This window comes from Falco cherrug, chromosome 12 (genome assembly GCF_023634085.1).
Source record: "Falco cherrug isolate bFalChe1 chromosome 12, bFalChe1.pri, whole genome shotgun sequence".
Classification (NCBI taxonomy): Eukaryota; Metazoa; Chordata; class Aves; order Falconiformes; family Falconidae; genus Falco; species Falco cherrug.
The window spans coordinates 23,978,637-23,993,637 of record NC_073708.1 but is presented as its reverse complement, the minus strand read 5'-3'; the positions used below and the strand labels follow the sequence as shown (position 1 = coordinate 23,993,637).

The following is a 15,001-nucleotide window of genomic DNA, read 5'->3' as shown; positions in this document are numbered from 1 at the left end:
CTGAGGGGAGCTTACTGCTGCAAGAAGGCGTTTTAAGTCGCATTTAGTAGGGACTCGGGTAAAGATTCCCCAAAGAATTTAATGACAGAAGAATTCATTATGCTTTCATCTCTCCTCCGCCTCTGTAACACAGAGCCCAACAATGTCTTTACAGAAGCGGGAAGTAAATTCAGGCACTGGCTCTTTCTCTCTCTCTTTTTTTTGGCCCGTGTTTCGCTGGGACACATGTGCCCAGCCCCAGTGAAAACAGAGACAGATGGCACCACTGATCATTCAGAATAGAAGGAGCCTCGGAGTCAGCATGTTTAGATGCATTTGTAGGGCTACGCAGTATCCACTGGCCACTGGGACTGATTTAAAAAGGCGGCTAGTGAAAGTCTGAGCTTGCGCCAAAATTTTAAATGTGCCATTTGAGCAATTATGGTTCGACATGAAAGCTGGGAGAAAGAATGCATGGGTCATTCTGATTTCGATTTAGAGACTATGTCCCCTGTTCCAAAGAGAAAATAAATGCAATCCCATTGCTTTACTGGAGCAGCTTTGGCGATAAAGGAAAAAGCCATGCTACGGGAAAGTATTTTGCTGTAATAAGGTTTTGTTGAGGCAGCACAGCCTGAGTTAGAAAATGATCCTCTCAACAAACTTCCTAAATAGAAATAATTGCACATCTAATGTGTGTTAATATCTCAGCTCACTTTTCAAATGTATCGTTCACCTTGGTGACCTTAATTGTATTCCCAGCAGATCTGTGAAGGTACATGATGGTCTCCAGCTCAGAACAAGCCAGGGCCACAAACGGCATGCACAGAGGAAATGGAAAATGCAGCTCCTCTCCCTGCTGAGGCACACAGATTAGAGGTTCCAGCCTACTGAAACTTGCCTCCATCTACAAGTAAACATGTCTGGATTATGACCAAGCTCCACATATAGCTAGGCAGGTATATTTTTCTAGTGGAAGACTTATGGCAACTGTAACACATCATCTTACTGTGGCCTGGATGTGGTCTGGGATTATTGCTTTGGTTGGACAATCAGGGCACAAAATTCTAAAATATCTCTGAAGTGAAAGAGGAATAGCTAATTCTTCAGGCTGAAAGGTGTTCAGAAGGTTGGACACGCAGCCGAGTCTTGCACCCAGCCTCTGCGCAGAACGAAATGCCTTCTACTCCCATGGCCTGCATCCAAACGGCTGAAATAAACAGGAAATATCTATGCTACTACAGCAACACTTGGATTCATCTGTGGCCTTTTAAGGACTTTACCATGGAGGTGATATGCTTTCCAGAACTTCCATTCATGACTGCTGATTGGAGGTACACAAGGGCAACACGATAACACATCCTCCAGACAGCTTCCTACAACTGCTGCTGCCGCCCTAGAACTTTTACACTGTTGCTGTTTCCTTTACGGGGAAAGAAAGGATCAGAATTAGCATCATTTAAGGTAATCATGCCTTCAAAAAGAAACATGAGGCTATTAAAGAAGGCCACGACACAGTACTGCATAAGCAAATGTGGTCCCAGAGCTAGAAGAGGAAACCAGCGATGCAGAGGAAGGACAGGTCATGAGCCGGCTATCTGACAGAAAAGCAGGAATGCCTGTGCAACTGAGTGGGAAACAGCAGCTTTTTGTGGACAGAAACTGTCAAAAAGGAGGAAAGAAGTGGTGAATGGATGAATAGGATGCAGCGCCTTGCAGTGGTGGGGAGTGAGTAAGGGTAGGACAAGCACTGACACTGAAGCGAGGGCAAAAAATCAACGTGGATATTAAACTACACGGATTACATTACTTGCTGTTACACTGCTTCTGTAAAGGCAGTCTGGATTCTGTGTTGCAGAAGAGATAGGAAAGCACAATGAATTCTTCTGTCATTAAATTCCTTGGGAAATCTTTACCAAGCTCCAACTAAATGTGGCTTAAAACTCCTTGTTCCAGCAATAAGCTCCCCTCAGCGGTATTGCAACTGTGCATGCAAGTGTGCAAGAAATAATTACAGAATCTACAGTTGTCCCAGACATGATTTAGTGAGGAGTAATATAAACTGGGTATTTTTTGGGTACTATTTCATATTTACACTTACTAACTATAGTCTAAGAAATGCATAAACTACCAAGAGCCATAATTACAATCACCCTGTTGTTACACAGCAGCTGGCACAGCACAAACACTTACTGAGTCCTGCCACAATAGTCAGTAAGTGCCAAAGACAGCAGTAGCCCTATTAGCGCCAGCATGCAGACAGCCTGCGCAGCCAGGGCTGCCCTTCAACAGATGCACGACAGCGACAGCAAACTGGCAGCGGATGGGGCACAACATGATCCCTTTTCTGCTCTTCAAAGGAACATTTCCATCCAAACAGGGAATGCAGCCTATGTAAAAATAACTGTTACTTTTCTCTTGAGAGCATCTGGGCACCATACAAACATTTCCAACAACAAAAAAAAAATAAATCAGTCCCTGCCTCTTAATTCTTGCAGTGTAGGTAAGGGATGTGGATAAACAGTCACATCCTCAAAATATTTTCAGAAGGAACACAGCAGGATCTACAATGCTCCATCAGAGACGTTGTTAAACACAATAGGCTAATTTTAGGGACGAGTCCTCTCTCTGACAAGCTGCTCGCACATCTAAGGGCAGAATTCATCTGCTAGAAGGCAGCTGTTTGTGTTTTATAAGCTAAAGTTTCTCTTACCTATGGAATAACTCCAATATTTCACAGGGAATCATCATCCATCTAACTGAAGTAGCCTCTAACAGACCATCAGCCTCATATCCCCTTTGAAATAGCACAGCTGAGCACTTGCTGGGCCACGATTTATTTTTTACCTTCTAAGACATCTTGCTAACTCTATAGCTCAATAGTGACAGTCGAATTTCACACTGCGATAGCCCCCCATCGATTTTTCATTCCCAGGAAGCAACTCCACAAATTAAAGTTAACACCAATTTCTGAAACTAAGGAAAAAAAGATAAGAAAAAAAAGCAAAGAAGGGGCGGGCAAAGAGACATGAATGGCAAAATGCCTAAACCATGCCCCCAACACAGGAACAGAATTCCTTCCTAGGGTTTTCACCAGTTGTGGGATAGGGACGCTACTGCCCCCCAAAAGCTGGCAGCCACCTTGGCTTTGCAGATGCTTCTGCTATTAAAACATCACAGGTTCAACATACAGAAGAGTCCCTCCCGGTTATGAAGATGTCAAAATCTACAGAAAACTGCCCCAAGGCATGGTAAGTAGACCAAACCTCTGGACGCAGCTGCACTAAACAGAGACACCACCTTCCGCCAGGTCTGAGCTCATACAGTCAGCCAGCCTTGCCGAGCTTCGTTAACCGCTAGCCTGTGCTGAACCACGACAATGACACAATTTCAGTGGTAATAAGGTCCGAGACCATCATTGGCACATGCACCTTCTACCGAACAGTTAAAAGAGGAAGCAGGATGAAGAAATGCAGCCCAGCACTGTGCTCTCCACTGCCACAAGCTAGAGGATGAAGTAATGCCAAAGTCTCGCTTCATAAAGAAATGGAGCATCTGCCTATTGCACCCTTTCAACACTGAATGCCAGTATACACGACAAGCACATATTACATACTACTAAAAGGAAGAAGTAAAACCTACAAAAGATAAAAATCTGGACACAAGCAGCACAGCCCAGCAACACTTTCTCAGCCTGGCTCTGACAATCCCATGCTTCAGTTCAGTTTCCTGGATCTTGTCTCAAATGTACAGGGGCTAACCTAGGACTGGGCCCACGAGGAGCAGCACACTCTCTCTTTGCAGAGCACAAAGGGTTAGTTCATTTATGACTCAATTTTTTAATTCTGTCTTCGCTATATGATGTTCCTGTCTCCCACCAAAGCCTGTTAATGGTGTGACACTATGGGGAAGGGCTGGGGAGCGCTTATCCTCTGGTGTAAATTCACAACAGCTTCTGTTTCCCTCTGACACACCAGCTTAAGTAGCTCCTTCCCTTCCAGGCCTCTGCTAATCCTCTGGCTTCACACCCACTCTGCTCCCGTCTCGACCCGTCTGCCTGGGAGCAGAGTCCCTGCGACAAGACACTGCCACCTCCCCAGCTGCTCTCACATGCCTGACCCTTTGCACAAGGACTCCAACCTAAACCACAACCCCAGTTTAATTTTAACTGATGCTTCTTCCTGTGCTGCTGTGCTAGAACCCCTCTGGAGCCAATGCTTTCGGAACAGCTGGATTGGAAAGAGGTGAGGTGGGGGGGAAGGGGAGGAAAGAGGAGACAGGAAAAATAAAACAAACACAATTGCTTTTTGTCTCTAAAACCCTCTTTTTAACCCAACAAGCGTCTCATCCAATGAAGCATGATGAGCATGAAGTGTTATATAAAGAAGATAATTATAAAGGGATTTAATGCTTGGCAGGCTCGTATCGCAAGGTTTATAGCGGTGGTAGCATACTCACTTAAACAGCCTTGTGTCCGGGTTTGCTATTATGCGGGCAGCGTGGCTGGGGCCAAGCGAAATCAGAAACAAGATTTGTTTTACGAAAAAAAAAGGAGCACAGCCCCCTTCCCACCAAGGATGGCAGCTCCAGTCCCACCTCCTTCCACTTCTGTCCCATCCCTGATTAATGATGTTGTCTGCCTGATTTATGACCCACCCCAACAGATTAGAGTTTCCCTCTTCAACCTCCCCCCCCTTTCACCTCCCCCAGAAGGCACAGCCACACTCCGCTGGAAATATTAGAGAATTATTAAATAAACATTCATACGTCATGTCTCTTCCCATACTGAGCTCATCGTAGTCAACGCTCAGCGGCCGGGTCCTGTTTGCTTTGGGGCTGACACCAAACATCTGGAGTGATTCATGGAGAGGCTGGCTACAATGCTCTGTGCCATATATCATGCTCGCAGCGCTCCCTGCCCCGGCGGAGATAAACTGATCAACCACAACGGGCTGGAATGAATTTATGACAACACAAAATTGAGGAAAACAAATGGGAGGTGACCCAGTGGGCCACTAACCCAGACTCTCTTGCTGGCCTGCAATCTAGTCTGGTGGCAGAAAGCAAAATTGAACATTGGCACTCTGAATTAAGATGCTGGCTTTTAACCCCAGGGAACCTCAGTTTCAAAATGGCACCAGACCCTTGCAGGCAGCATCTCGGGAGGGAAGGGGGAGGAAGACTTTTTGCAGGAAAGGTGCTTTTTGCATTGCGCTCTGCACAACAGTGCCTTGGCTGAGAGTACAACGTTGGCGGAGGAGTCTGGGAGGATACCTGGGCAATTAGGAACTGGCTGCTCTCTCCGAGCAAAGCTGCATCTTGAGTCAAGGTAAATAAGCGTTGCACCAGCTGAGCTCTGCCTGTCTGCCGAGGACCACTGTGGCAGAGCTCAGCCAGTGCGATCCTTAATTACTTCTCCCCACGAGCCTTCAGCACCCCAAGGTGTCTCCCAGATACCTCACATTGGCAAGATTAGAAAAGCTCAGCAGGGATGAGACACTCCGCAGTGCTGAGAAGGAGAAGTGGGACCACCTCTCTCATTACCAGTGGCTGCTGTCTGAAGTTTAACGCAACACGGATGAGGTCAACCTGCTCAAGCTGCTGATGACCTGGCACGGCACAAGGAGTGGGGCAACAAACACAGACTTACCTCAAACTCCATCTACTTGTTCTACATGCAAGAGACTCTTCCACAAATTTAAAATAAATCAGCTTGCTCAAGCAAAGAGCTTTAGCTGCATGCCAAAAGGAGGACCGCCTGCTGTACTGTATTAAACAGATTAAAAACCAAACAAGCAAATCCACACCGCTCTCCTTGCCTAGACTTATTTTTGGAAGAGGGGAGGGGGAAGGAACGTCATTCTTACGAGAGAAGGATCAATACGCAGATCGCTGCTAACTCTATTAGCCACTGCTCTAAATGGAGAGTATGGCTGACACAGGTGGTAAGCCATGTGCTTCTGGACAATTTTAAAAATGCTAATCAGATGCTACACGGGGTTTAACATGCCAATCAATAATGCTCAGATTTAAAGGCAAAAATTAAAGTTACAAACAATGAAGTAAAGTGATGCTGCCAAAAACTTCCTGTAAGCACCACCCAAAACAAGAAAAATGAAACCAATTTAGCTCCAGATTAAGAAACAGGAACTAGAGATGAATCAATTTAGCCTGTTGGGCTGGGTCGCCATATATCATGGCTCAGCAGTGGAGTGGGAAGCAGCCAGACAGTGTGAAACCCTTCCCCCTCCTTTTCTGTAGGCTTCTAGCTCTGATCCCTGTTATCAATTAATTTAACAGAACCCCTCTACACAGACAAGCACACAGAGCATTCAGACTTCTTAAATGGCAGGACAGAAACTATTTATCACACATGAATCTCAAAGGAAAGGAGGGGTGGAAAAAAAAAGCAGCTAGAAATTCTCCACCTGAAACACCATCTTGTTTTCTGAACCTCGTTGAAATAAAGCACCTTAAATAAAAATCTCTCCCTACTACTTTTGAAAAAAAATCAACATTATTGGGAAGATTCAGCAGGACACTTAAGGCTTTCCCTGTATTTTCTAGTGGGTTTTGCTGACTTTTTGCAGAACTGAAGCTTTACTGGGGCAAGGTTATTGTGGCACACGTGCACACACGCATACACACTCCCCCCGCTTCACAGCAGTGTTAGCACAAGTGTTGTTTGGAAAGGATTCTGGGATCCTTCAAAAGGTGCTAGCTAAAGCCTCTTTGATCAGATTATTAAAGCTATGTCAATTTTATCACTTGAGCTCAAGTGTTCTGGAAAATGTCAAATCCTTTCAGCTCCCGCAGTTTAAAGATTTTCCATAGGAGCAGATCTGGGAGGGTGGAGGGCTGCTGGGCTGACAGGCAGGAGGCCCAAAGGGAAGCCAAGCAGTGGCTGAGACAGAGGCTGACAGATGAGGGCAGAAGGGATGAGTCCTTGCCATCAAGACAGCATGCAATGGTTGGCTCCCTCTAAGGACAAAACCGCTTCTGCATCGACCTGCGAGCTCCCAGATTCACTGGTCCTTGGCTGGAGCCTGCTCACTGAGAAGCATCAAACAGTAGACAGCCCATGTTTGGGACATGCTAATAAAAAGCCTGTGCCAAGACAGCAAAGCAGTGTTAAAGTTTCCTCTGCAGCAGGGAGTTTCCTCAGTTAATCCCTGACTGTGAACATGTGCTTTGCCAAGCTGAACTGCCAGAGATCATGAAATGTGCCAGGGCCACGACGCCTTGAGACAGGACCAGGGGCAGGAGGAGGAGCACAAACTACATTAAAAAACCCTCAAAACATAAAAACTTCCTGTAAAGTCATCTTAACACAACCATTTTTTCCGGATCCCAAATTATCGATGGATCTCATCCCCAAAAAGTAAATGCTGTCTGTTTAAAACCCACAACTACTTCATTGCTTCCACCTTACTGAAGCTGTTTTCTCTCTCATTTATCTTGGGGCAACATTTTATGTCAGGCAATAATCAAGTTAAACGCTGCTCCATCCCAATTAATGCAATCCACAGCAGCAGTGAAGAGCCTGTAGTTTTAGGCTTGGATCATCGAATCTGCTTGAGCAGTAAGTTACCCTAGGAGCATGTGCAAGGAGGCTGAGGATAGAGGTTATTACTCAATTGCACAGTGCAGATAAAACCATTTGTTTCTACCCTGGACTAGGCTGCAGGATATCCAGAGAGCAGAAAGGGACAGGAAAGCAGATGGTCAGGAGCCTCTGCACGTTGTATATTCAAAGACTGGGACTTAAAACTTCTGAATCAACTGAAAGGACTGCAGGTAAAAAAACTCAGGAACTGAGAGATTATTTCTGTTAGCGATCATTCAAAGGTGAAACCTGTATCTTAAGGGAAAAGAAATTCTCTCAGTGAGGCTTCTGCCAAGTTACTGGGCTTCTGGGATTCCCTTTTGCTGGAGAGATGATGGGTGGAACATGCAGGTACCATGGAGAAAACAGAACTGAGACCATGTGAAGGACTGTCCTCAAAACCCAAGATGCAGTGGTAAGTTAACTTTTCTAGTAAAAGCAGGATCCCATGATACATTGATAGCTGAAATCTTGCAGGGGGAACAAAAAAAGGCATAGCCTGACAAGCCAATTGTTTTTGTCTGGTTAAAGTGAGTCTGAATCTTCACCTTGCATCAAGTCCCAGCTCTAGTCTAGGCTGTTACGCACCACACAACATACTTGAAAACCCACCATAACTAGAATATGGTAGAAAGCATGGATATATCTATCGACGTGTTCTAAAAGGCAGCAATTTGGAGTGGAGAAGACCTTTGGAAGCTGTGCTCAATTCCTTGTCACTGGGTACTGGACCACACAGGTACCTGGGGGAGAGCTCCCTACAGGCCCTCTGTGGACACAGCAGCACCGAGCCAGGACACCAACAGCTCCAAGTTCAGGCTTCGTGTTGGACACCATTGTACAACTTCCTTCTCAGTGGTAAAAGCTTCAACTATGTTCACCCTCAAACCAGTACTGCTTCTGGGAACACCAGATGGGACATACGGTTCCTTGAATCAAGAAAAATGAAAGCTATCCACTTTACACTCACTTTTCAATGTCACTGTTCTTACAGGTCTTCTGCATAGTCTCCTGTTTACTGCTTTCACCATTACTCGTTGAGGGCATTTCTGTTGAGGGAAGAACAGACAAATTAGTGAGAGAACATTTGATCATTGCAATGAAACAGTCTGAGCAAGTTACAGTTTCAGAAGCAGAGGACTTTGATGAGTCATTTTCATGCTGATTCTCGGAAAGAGAGAGAAGAGACTGATGCTACGTGTCCCTGTCTAGCAGGGAGGCCCTCTCACTGGACACCACACTTCTATGATTCAGGGCTGAAGATACAACCCCTACCCTCTTCTCCACTTCATAGTAACTGACCCTTACGGATGTACCAGTTGTTTAAGCCGGGATTTAATTCAGAAAGGTGTGATGCAGCTGCCAAGGCAAAGTGTACTTCCAGAAAGGTGGGTCTGGCGTAATTCACCCAGCCCAGATCCTCCTCTCAGCTTCTCCCTTTTCTGGAGACCCCTCAGACACATAAAGGGAGAAAAATGTATGCCAGGTAACCAGTATGACAGAACAGCTTGCTCATAGCTCTCCTAGTGCTAGCCGTCCCACGGCTCCTCCCAGCACTGGAGGGGGTGTGAGATACCAGTTAGAGATGAGCCAGATGAACTGTGCTGGGGCCAGCCCCAGGCTGGTTCGGCACCATGGCTTCAGGGAAAAGGTATGATGAAAACTGCTCATAGCAAGTCATCAGGGCTGCTTCCTCATCATCCCGGTGGCTGCAGTTACTGAAGCTGAACGCACCTACAAGCAAGTGCTCTCACATCACAGAAAATAAATGCGATTGCCTATCCCACAGAAGAAAATGCCTGCGATAGTTATCCTATGTTCTCCATTTAATCATCATGCCCTTGGCAAAACCGGTTCTACCCACTTATTTCCCTCACTGGCAAGAGGTTATGTCTTGTAGGTACTTTCAAGGCTAGGAATCAAATGCCCAAAGCATTACAGTAACAGAACAGAGAACAAAATCGTTGGGACAAGTCTCTTCAGGTCGCTGAGCTTCAGTTCCCTTCCTAAGGGAGCCAGAGCAGCACTGCCCGGCTCTGGAAATGGATTTGGCATCTACAGCTGGAAAGCGCCAGGTTTTATTATTCTCATATTTCCACTAGGTTGCTGCTTACACTTCCAGTGCTGCTGGCATGATAAAAAAACCTGGCAGCTGAATGGGTTTAACACACCCCCCCCCCCCTTCCCTTAATGCTATGAGCTTTCAACTACAGGTCATGAAGTAGGGCAGATCCTAGGGTTGTGACTCTAAAGGTGCAGGCTTCAGCGCTGCAGGCTTTTCTGGCTATACAGAGGACAGCAAGGACAAGACCCACCCAACAGATCATGACACAAGACTCTAGCATACCCTTTTAAAAAAGGGAAGATGATAAGAAAGCAGTTGCAAAAAACCCCAAGCAACATGTCTCTGTATAGTTTAAACCCCCAGAAGCTGAACACCACCATCACATAGTCAAGCTCTGATGGCTCCCCCTGTGACACAGCAGTCTGTCTGCTAGTGACACGACAGCAAGTCAATCCAATCCCTATCTCTCATTACCATGCCAGTTAAAGTTGCATTTTTGGGAACTCCCCCAGCTGCCACTGGCTACAGTTAATTGTGCTGTAAAGTTTCAAAAAGATAGCGTGATTGTATGTGCATACACATCTGCTGGTACTGTGCAAGGGCGTTTGTAACTACTATTTGCCTAATTACTGGCAATCAGAAGATATGGAATATCTATCTGCCCTCCTGTAGCATACAAATTAATAATTTACAAGTTCAACACTCACCATCGCTGGCCCATTTAGAAAACTCCGGTGTTATTCGAGTACTGGGTGTGCCACCACTAAAAGAGAAAAGGGCAGAATGCTAAAGGTTGAATATGGAAAATTTTGGTGCTCAGGAAAAGCTACCCCTTCCACCCACTATTTCTCATGCAATACTTCTATCCATCAGTCTAGGCTTCAAAATTTGAGTGGCTGGCCTGCTGCAGGTGTGTTTTTGTGCTGGCCCGCTTTTCCACCAGTGTTCTCCCAACCTGCACTTCTAGCTGCAACCTCTGTGGAATCACGTGGTGGTTGTGATACTGACTGAAGGCCTGGAATTCTCAAACAGCACCTGTGACGCAAGGCTCATTTTTGAATATGTAGTTTCAAAGATGAAAACCTTACTTGTGACCAGAAATCCTCCGTGTTGCAATACCTTCCCCCTTTAAGAACAACTTTACACCTTCATAAGCCCCATCTTTTCCATCTTTCCATTTGAAGCACAGCAGCATCGAAGTACCGATAACTCCTAACCCTGTCCGTTCACTTTCAAGCCAGTAACAGAGACTGTAAGAGAAAGATCTGCAGAGCCGGCTGCAGACCTGTGGCTGGGTAACATATCAGCTCTCAGAAGGTAATATAAGCTCATGCTTCAGGCATCAGCTACCCTACCGCAATTCTACAGAAACTTGCCAGAATTTCGAAGTGCTCTTACAAGCAACATCACCTCTCCTCATTTAGAGATGGGCAAACAAGTCCAGAGACACGCAAGGACCTCGCCCAAAAAGCAGAACGATGTGTTAGGTGCGAGCCATGTGAAGAAACTGGGTGTCCATGTCTCAGGTCCTTAGTGGTCTCACCAAGCACTAAGTGTCACAGCCACTGATTAAAGGGTACCCCGATACCCTCCTGCGACAATATCACTGTCCTGGCTGTGAAGGAGCTTCAGCATCTTTGAGGCCCTGCCTACAGACTAGCACGGTTAGCAAAGCACCGAACAGACCAATGGTTTGGATCCAGTGCAGCAAATGCCACTTTTCTATGGAGTGGAACCTAATTTTGAACTAGTGTTTGTGACAGGCTAAGCAGTAAGAAAACTTCATTTCACTGCTCTATCAATCACTTCAACCTTGACCCCACAGGATCACTCAGTCAAAGAGATAGAGGGGTAATTTAAGCCCTGTTTTATGCAGGGCAGAGGGCTTAGAAAGCAATCCTACCTCCCTGTTAAGACTCATTTTATTTGCCTGAAATGCTTCCCCAAGTGCCCTGAATGCTGGCTGCCTATATCCTCCACACATGTATGTGGGCAGAGCACGTGTCCTGCCCCAACCTCAGAGCCGAATGCCAAGGAATTAGTTTGCGTACCCCACATACATAATGGGATGCAATTCAGACAGCACCACGCATCGTGTTATACTACTACTGAGAGGCCACATTTCATCATGAAGCAAAATGACACGTAAGGCCTTAGTACAGCACAGTTTCACCATTGCCAGAATTCACCTTCTGTCCAGCACTGTTCAGGGAGAAGACAGCACTGGCTGTGCAGTGCAGTGGCTAAGGGAGGGAGAGTGTGCAGGAAGGCTTTGCGACGCTGCACGGGTAGAAATGGAGACCCACACATCACACGATACTTACTTTGTAAGTCCCTCTCGTCGTGATCCTTGCGCTCAAGTGAACGGGTATTTTGCACAAATGGAGACTCCCCAAAAGTAACGAAAGCAAATTAGAAAGGGTCAGTACTTACTTTAAAACAGCACCTCGGAGCGCCTCCCTCTCTTTGGCTTCACCTGGCTCTTCCCCAGTGCAAGGGATAACGTCTGCCTCTGTGTACCTGAGCACAAGGGGTTAAGGAACGTAAAGCCTCGTTGCAGACAGTGGAAAGGCTTTTGAGATGGTCAGGACACTATCTGGGATACAGAACAAATTCATTCCAACTGAGGACACATCAAAAGAAGAGGGGCTGGTATACATGGAGGGGTTTGCTTTTTAATTCTGGATTTAAAGTTTTATTTTGGGTAGAAAGAAAAGTCTTTTGACTGCAACATCACAGCCTCTTAGAAGGGGAAAACCAATTCCTCAACCTCTGCAAGTCTAACTTGCACAATTCTACTATTCCTGTTTGAGGTACAGAGATCTTTCACTGGCTAAGGGTTGAGGATTCAGTTTTAAAGGCTGGTACAGATTTAAATAAAATCTAATTTCATAGCTATACATTCCCCCTCATCATAGCTGAGCCAATGTCTGCCTAATACCCTTGCAGGAATTTCTTCTTGATGGCTGTGTCTCCCAGAGCGCTCTCTGAAGAGTTTGGCTCCCAGAAGTTCCCCAAAACTGCCCTTAATGAAAGTTTTACAGCCTCTCAGAGCAGCAAGTGAATAGTGCGCAACCCCCCTGAAAACAAAGGGGTGTATTGTAGAAAATAAACTCAATTTCTGCTCATGAAGCAGGAAAAGCTATCCATACGGAAGCAACTTGGATGGAGACAACAGATTGCTTATGAAGCAGAACAGAGAAACACTAACTTTGACCTCCTGCAATGTCTCTCCTACTTCACCAACCAGTCTGAAGGAGTGCTGCATCAAAAGAGGGATCTCAAAGTGTGTAGCTGGGAATCCCTCCTAGTTCAAATAACACGGCAATTGGAGAAGGCGGTGCCACATCCAGTAGGGCTAGAGACAGATTATCCACAACTACCCAGGGCAGTGCCGTATGAAAGCCAGCTGAAGATGCACCTCTAGGTTCCCTCTCAGTAAGAGCCTTTCAAAAACGATACTGTGGTTTCCCGTATTCAAGTGTGTCGTCTCCATCCACATCCAGGTCAGCGTCGCTGTCTGGATTCTCCTTGCCACTGCACATGATAAACCCAGAACCTGGAAAAAAATAAAACACAGGGATAAGCATTTGAATTGGAGGTGAAGTGTAGGAGATCTCCCAAGGATGGCGTGACAGCACCAGTCTGCAGGCTGTCCTTTCCTCTTAACAGCTTCACAAAAGGTACCATCTCCAAAGACTGCACAGGAAACACAGAAATGCTTTAACTTCTGGATTTTATGCTCTAAAATGCCCCTCAATGCTGAAAACAAAATATCCTTGACCTTTTGGTCTCAACACAAGTTAGTTGAAGGCACTGGAAGGGTCCCTCTCAAAGGCAGAAGAAAATTGAAGCAAAATAGGGAAGACTGATTTTTCACAGAAAACAGGGAAGACTGACTGATTTTTCACAGAAGTGGTTAACACAGAAACTACACTACTAGCAGGTAAGAGAAGGCCACAGGGACATTCTGAATTAGTCAATTCAGATGCAGAGGGCAGGCAGAAGCTAAAATACAATTAGAAATACCTTTTTCTTTTTTAAATTCATTTAGTCATGCCTGAGATTTTTAAGACGTAAACCATTTAACAATAGGAAACCTGTTTCTAGGAGGAAAAAAAAAATAATCAGACTCCACAGTCATTAACAGCTCCTTACAAGCACTTCTTATGTAAGCAAACTGCAGTGCAAATCAATAAGAGTCCTGCACTTCCAACACGGGTGGATCAGGAATGAGCCCAGTTCCAACTTCAGCAGGAAGCAAGTATGAACTGTTCCACCCCAGACTGAACTGGGTAACAATTGCCACCTTCTACCAAAATATAAATATATTTTGGTTCCCAAGCATTTTGTTGACTGTGTTATTGCTGATTGTAACCAGGCTTCTTTTAATTGAACCTGCAGACAAACACCTACAACGATGAACCTTCACGTGGTATTTGCTGCCTAAGGTTCATTAACAGAAGAGAAACTAAAGGAAGACATATTTACTCCTTATGAGTACATCTGAACTGGATATGCTCTCTCCCATGAGAGTGGAAGTTAAGCAAAGATCCCCTGAATCCTAGGGTGGTGCAAGGTCCTCATTCACGTTCAATTCTGCAGCAGATCTAAGCTGTTGGGCAACCTAAGCAATGCTGACAGAAATTTGGTTGCTCTGGCTGCCTCCCGTACACTCCTTCACTTAGCACCCCACTGTCCAAACAGCAGACCTGGACATGTGGCTCACGGATAGAGGGTACATGCTGGAGCCTGGAGGACGTGGCACATCCAGATGGCTGGTGAGCTAAGTCTGTGGCTAGACCAGGGAGCACATCCCACCTGCAAACACTGAAAGAGTAAGGCAGACATACATGGCCTTGGCTTTGCACAAATGCCCCAAAGGGGGTACATTTCAGCACTGTGAAGGTGGCTCGAAATGCAGAAGACAGGCTAAAATTAATGTAGAAGCACTGAAAACCAGGTGTGTGCCTGAAGAATGAGGACACTGCCAAGTCTTAGGGTAGTCCTTTTAGCGCTACAGGTATCTGAGCCTGTTCACCCCACTGGGCTCTCACCAGCACACTTACACAAGCTCATGCAGTCAGCAGCAAACTTGCACTTTCCCAGCCCAGAAGAGCGGGCTGTATTTCTAACAGTCTGCAACTGTACAGAGAGCAGGGCAAGGTGAAGGTCTCATTTCCAAGGACACCATGCAGACACTGTTCTTTACTGTCGTTCTGGAGGAACGGATGCTCTCACCGATTCATTAAGACCCCAATAAAATTTGTTTATATGGATTTGATATTTCTCTTCCCTGAATATAAAGAAGGTCCTTAACGTGTGATAACCGCAGCATGACAATGATTTTA

At 45.7% G+C, this 15,001-nt stretch overlaps 1 protein-coding gene across 12 annotated transcripts in view; it reads right to left on the bottom strand.

Moving 5' to 3' along the window:
• RNF220 (ring finger protein 220) overlaps nucleotides 1-15,001 on the bottom strand; it is a 232,774-nt gene that overhangs the window by 20,684 nt on the left and 197,089 nt on the right. For all 12 annotated transcript variants that reach the window (XM_055725233.1, XM_055725232.1, XM_055725228.1 and 9 more), the window contains 4 exons: nucleotides 13,113-13,209; nucleotides 12,084-12,170; nucleotides 10,358-10,413; nucleotides 8,556-8,634 (listed from right to left, as the gene is read on the bottom strand). In XM_055725233.1, coding sequence (XP_055581208.1) covers nucleotides 8,556-8,634; nucleotides 10,358-10,413; nucleotides 12,084-12,170; nucleotides 13,113-13,209 — 319 coding nt within the window. The remainder of the gene's footprint in view (nucleotides 1-8,555; nucleotides 8,635-10,357; nucleotides 10,414-12,083; nucleotides 12,171-13,112; nucleotides 13,210-15,001) is intronic.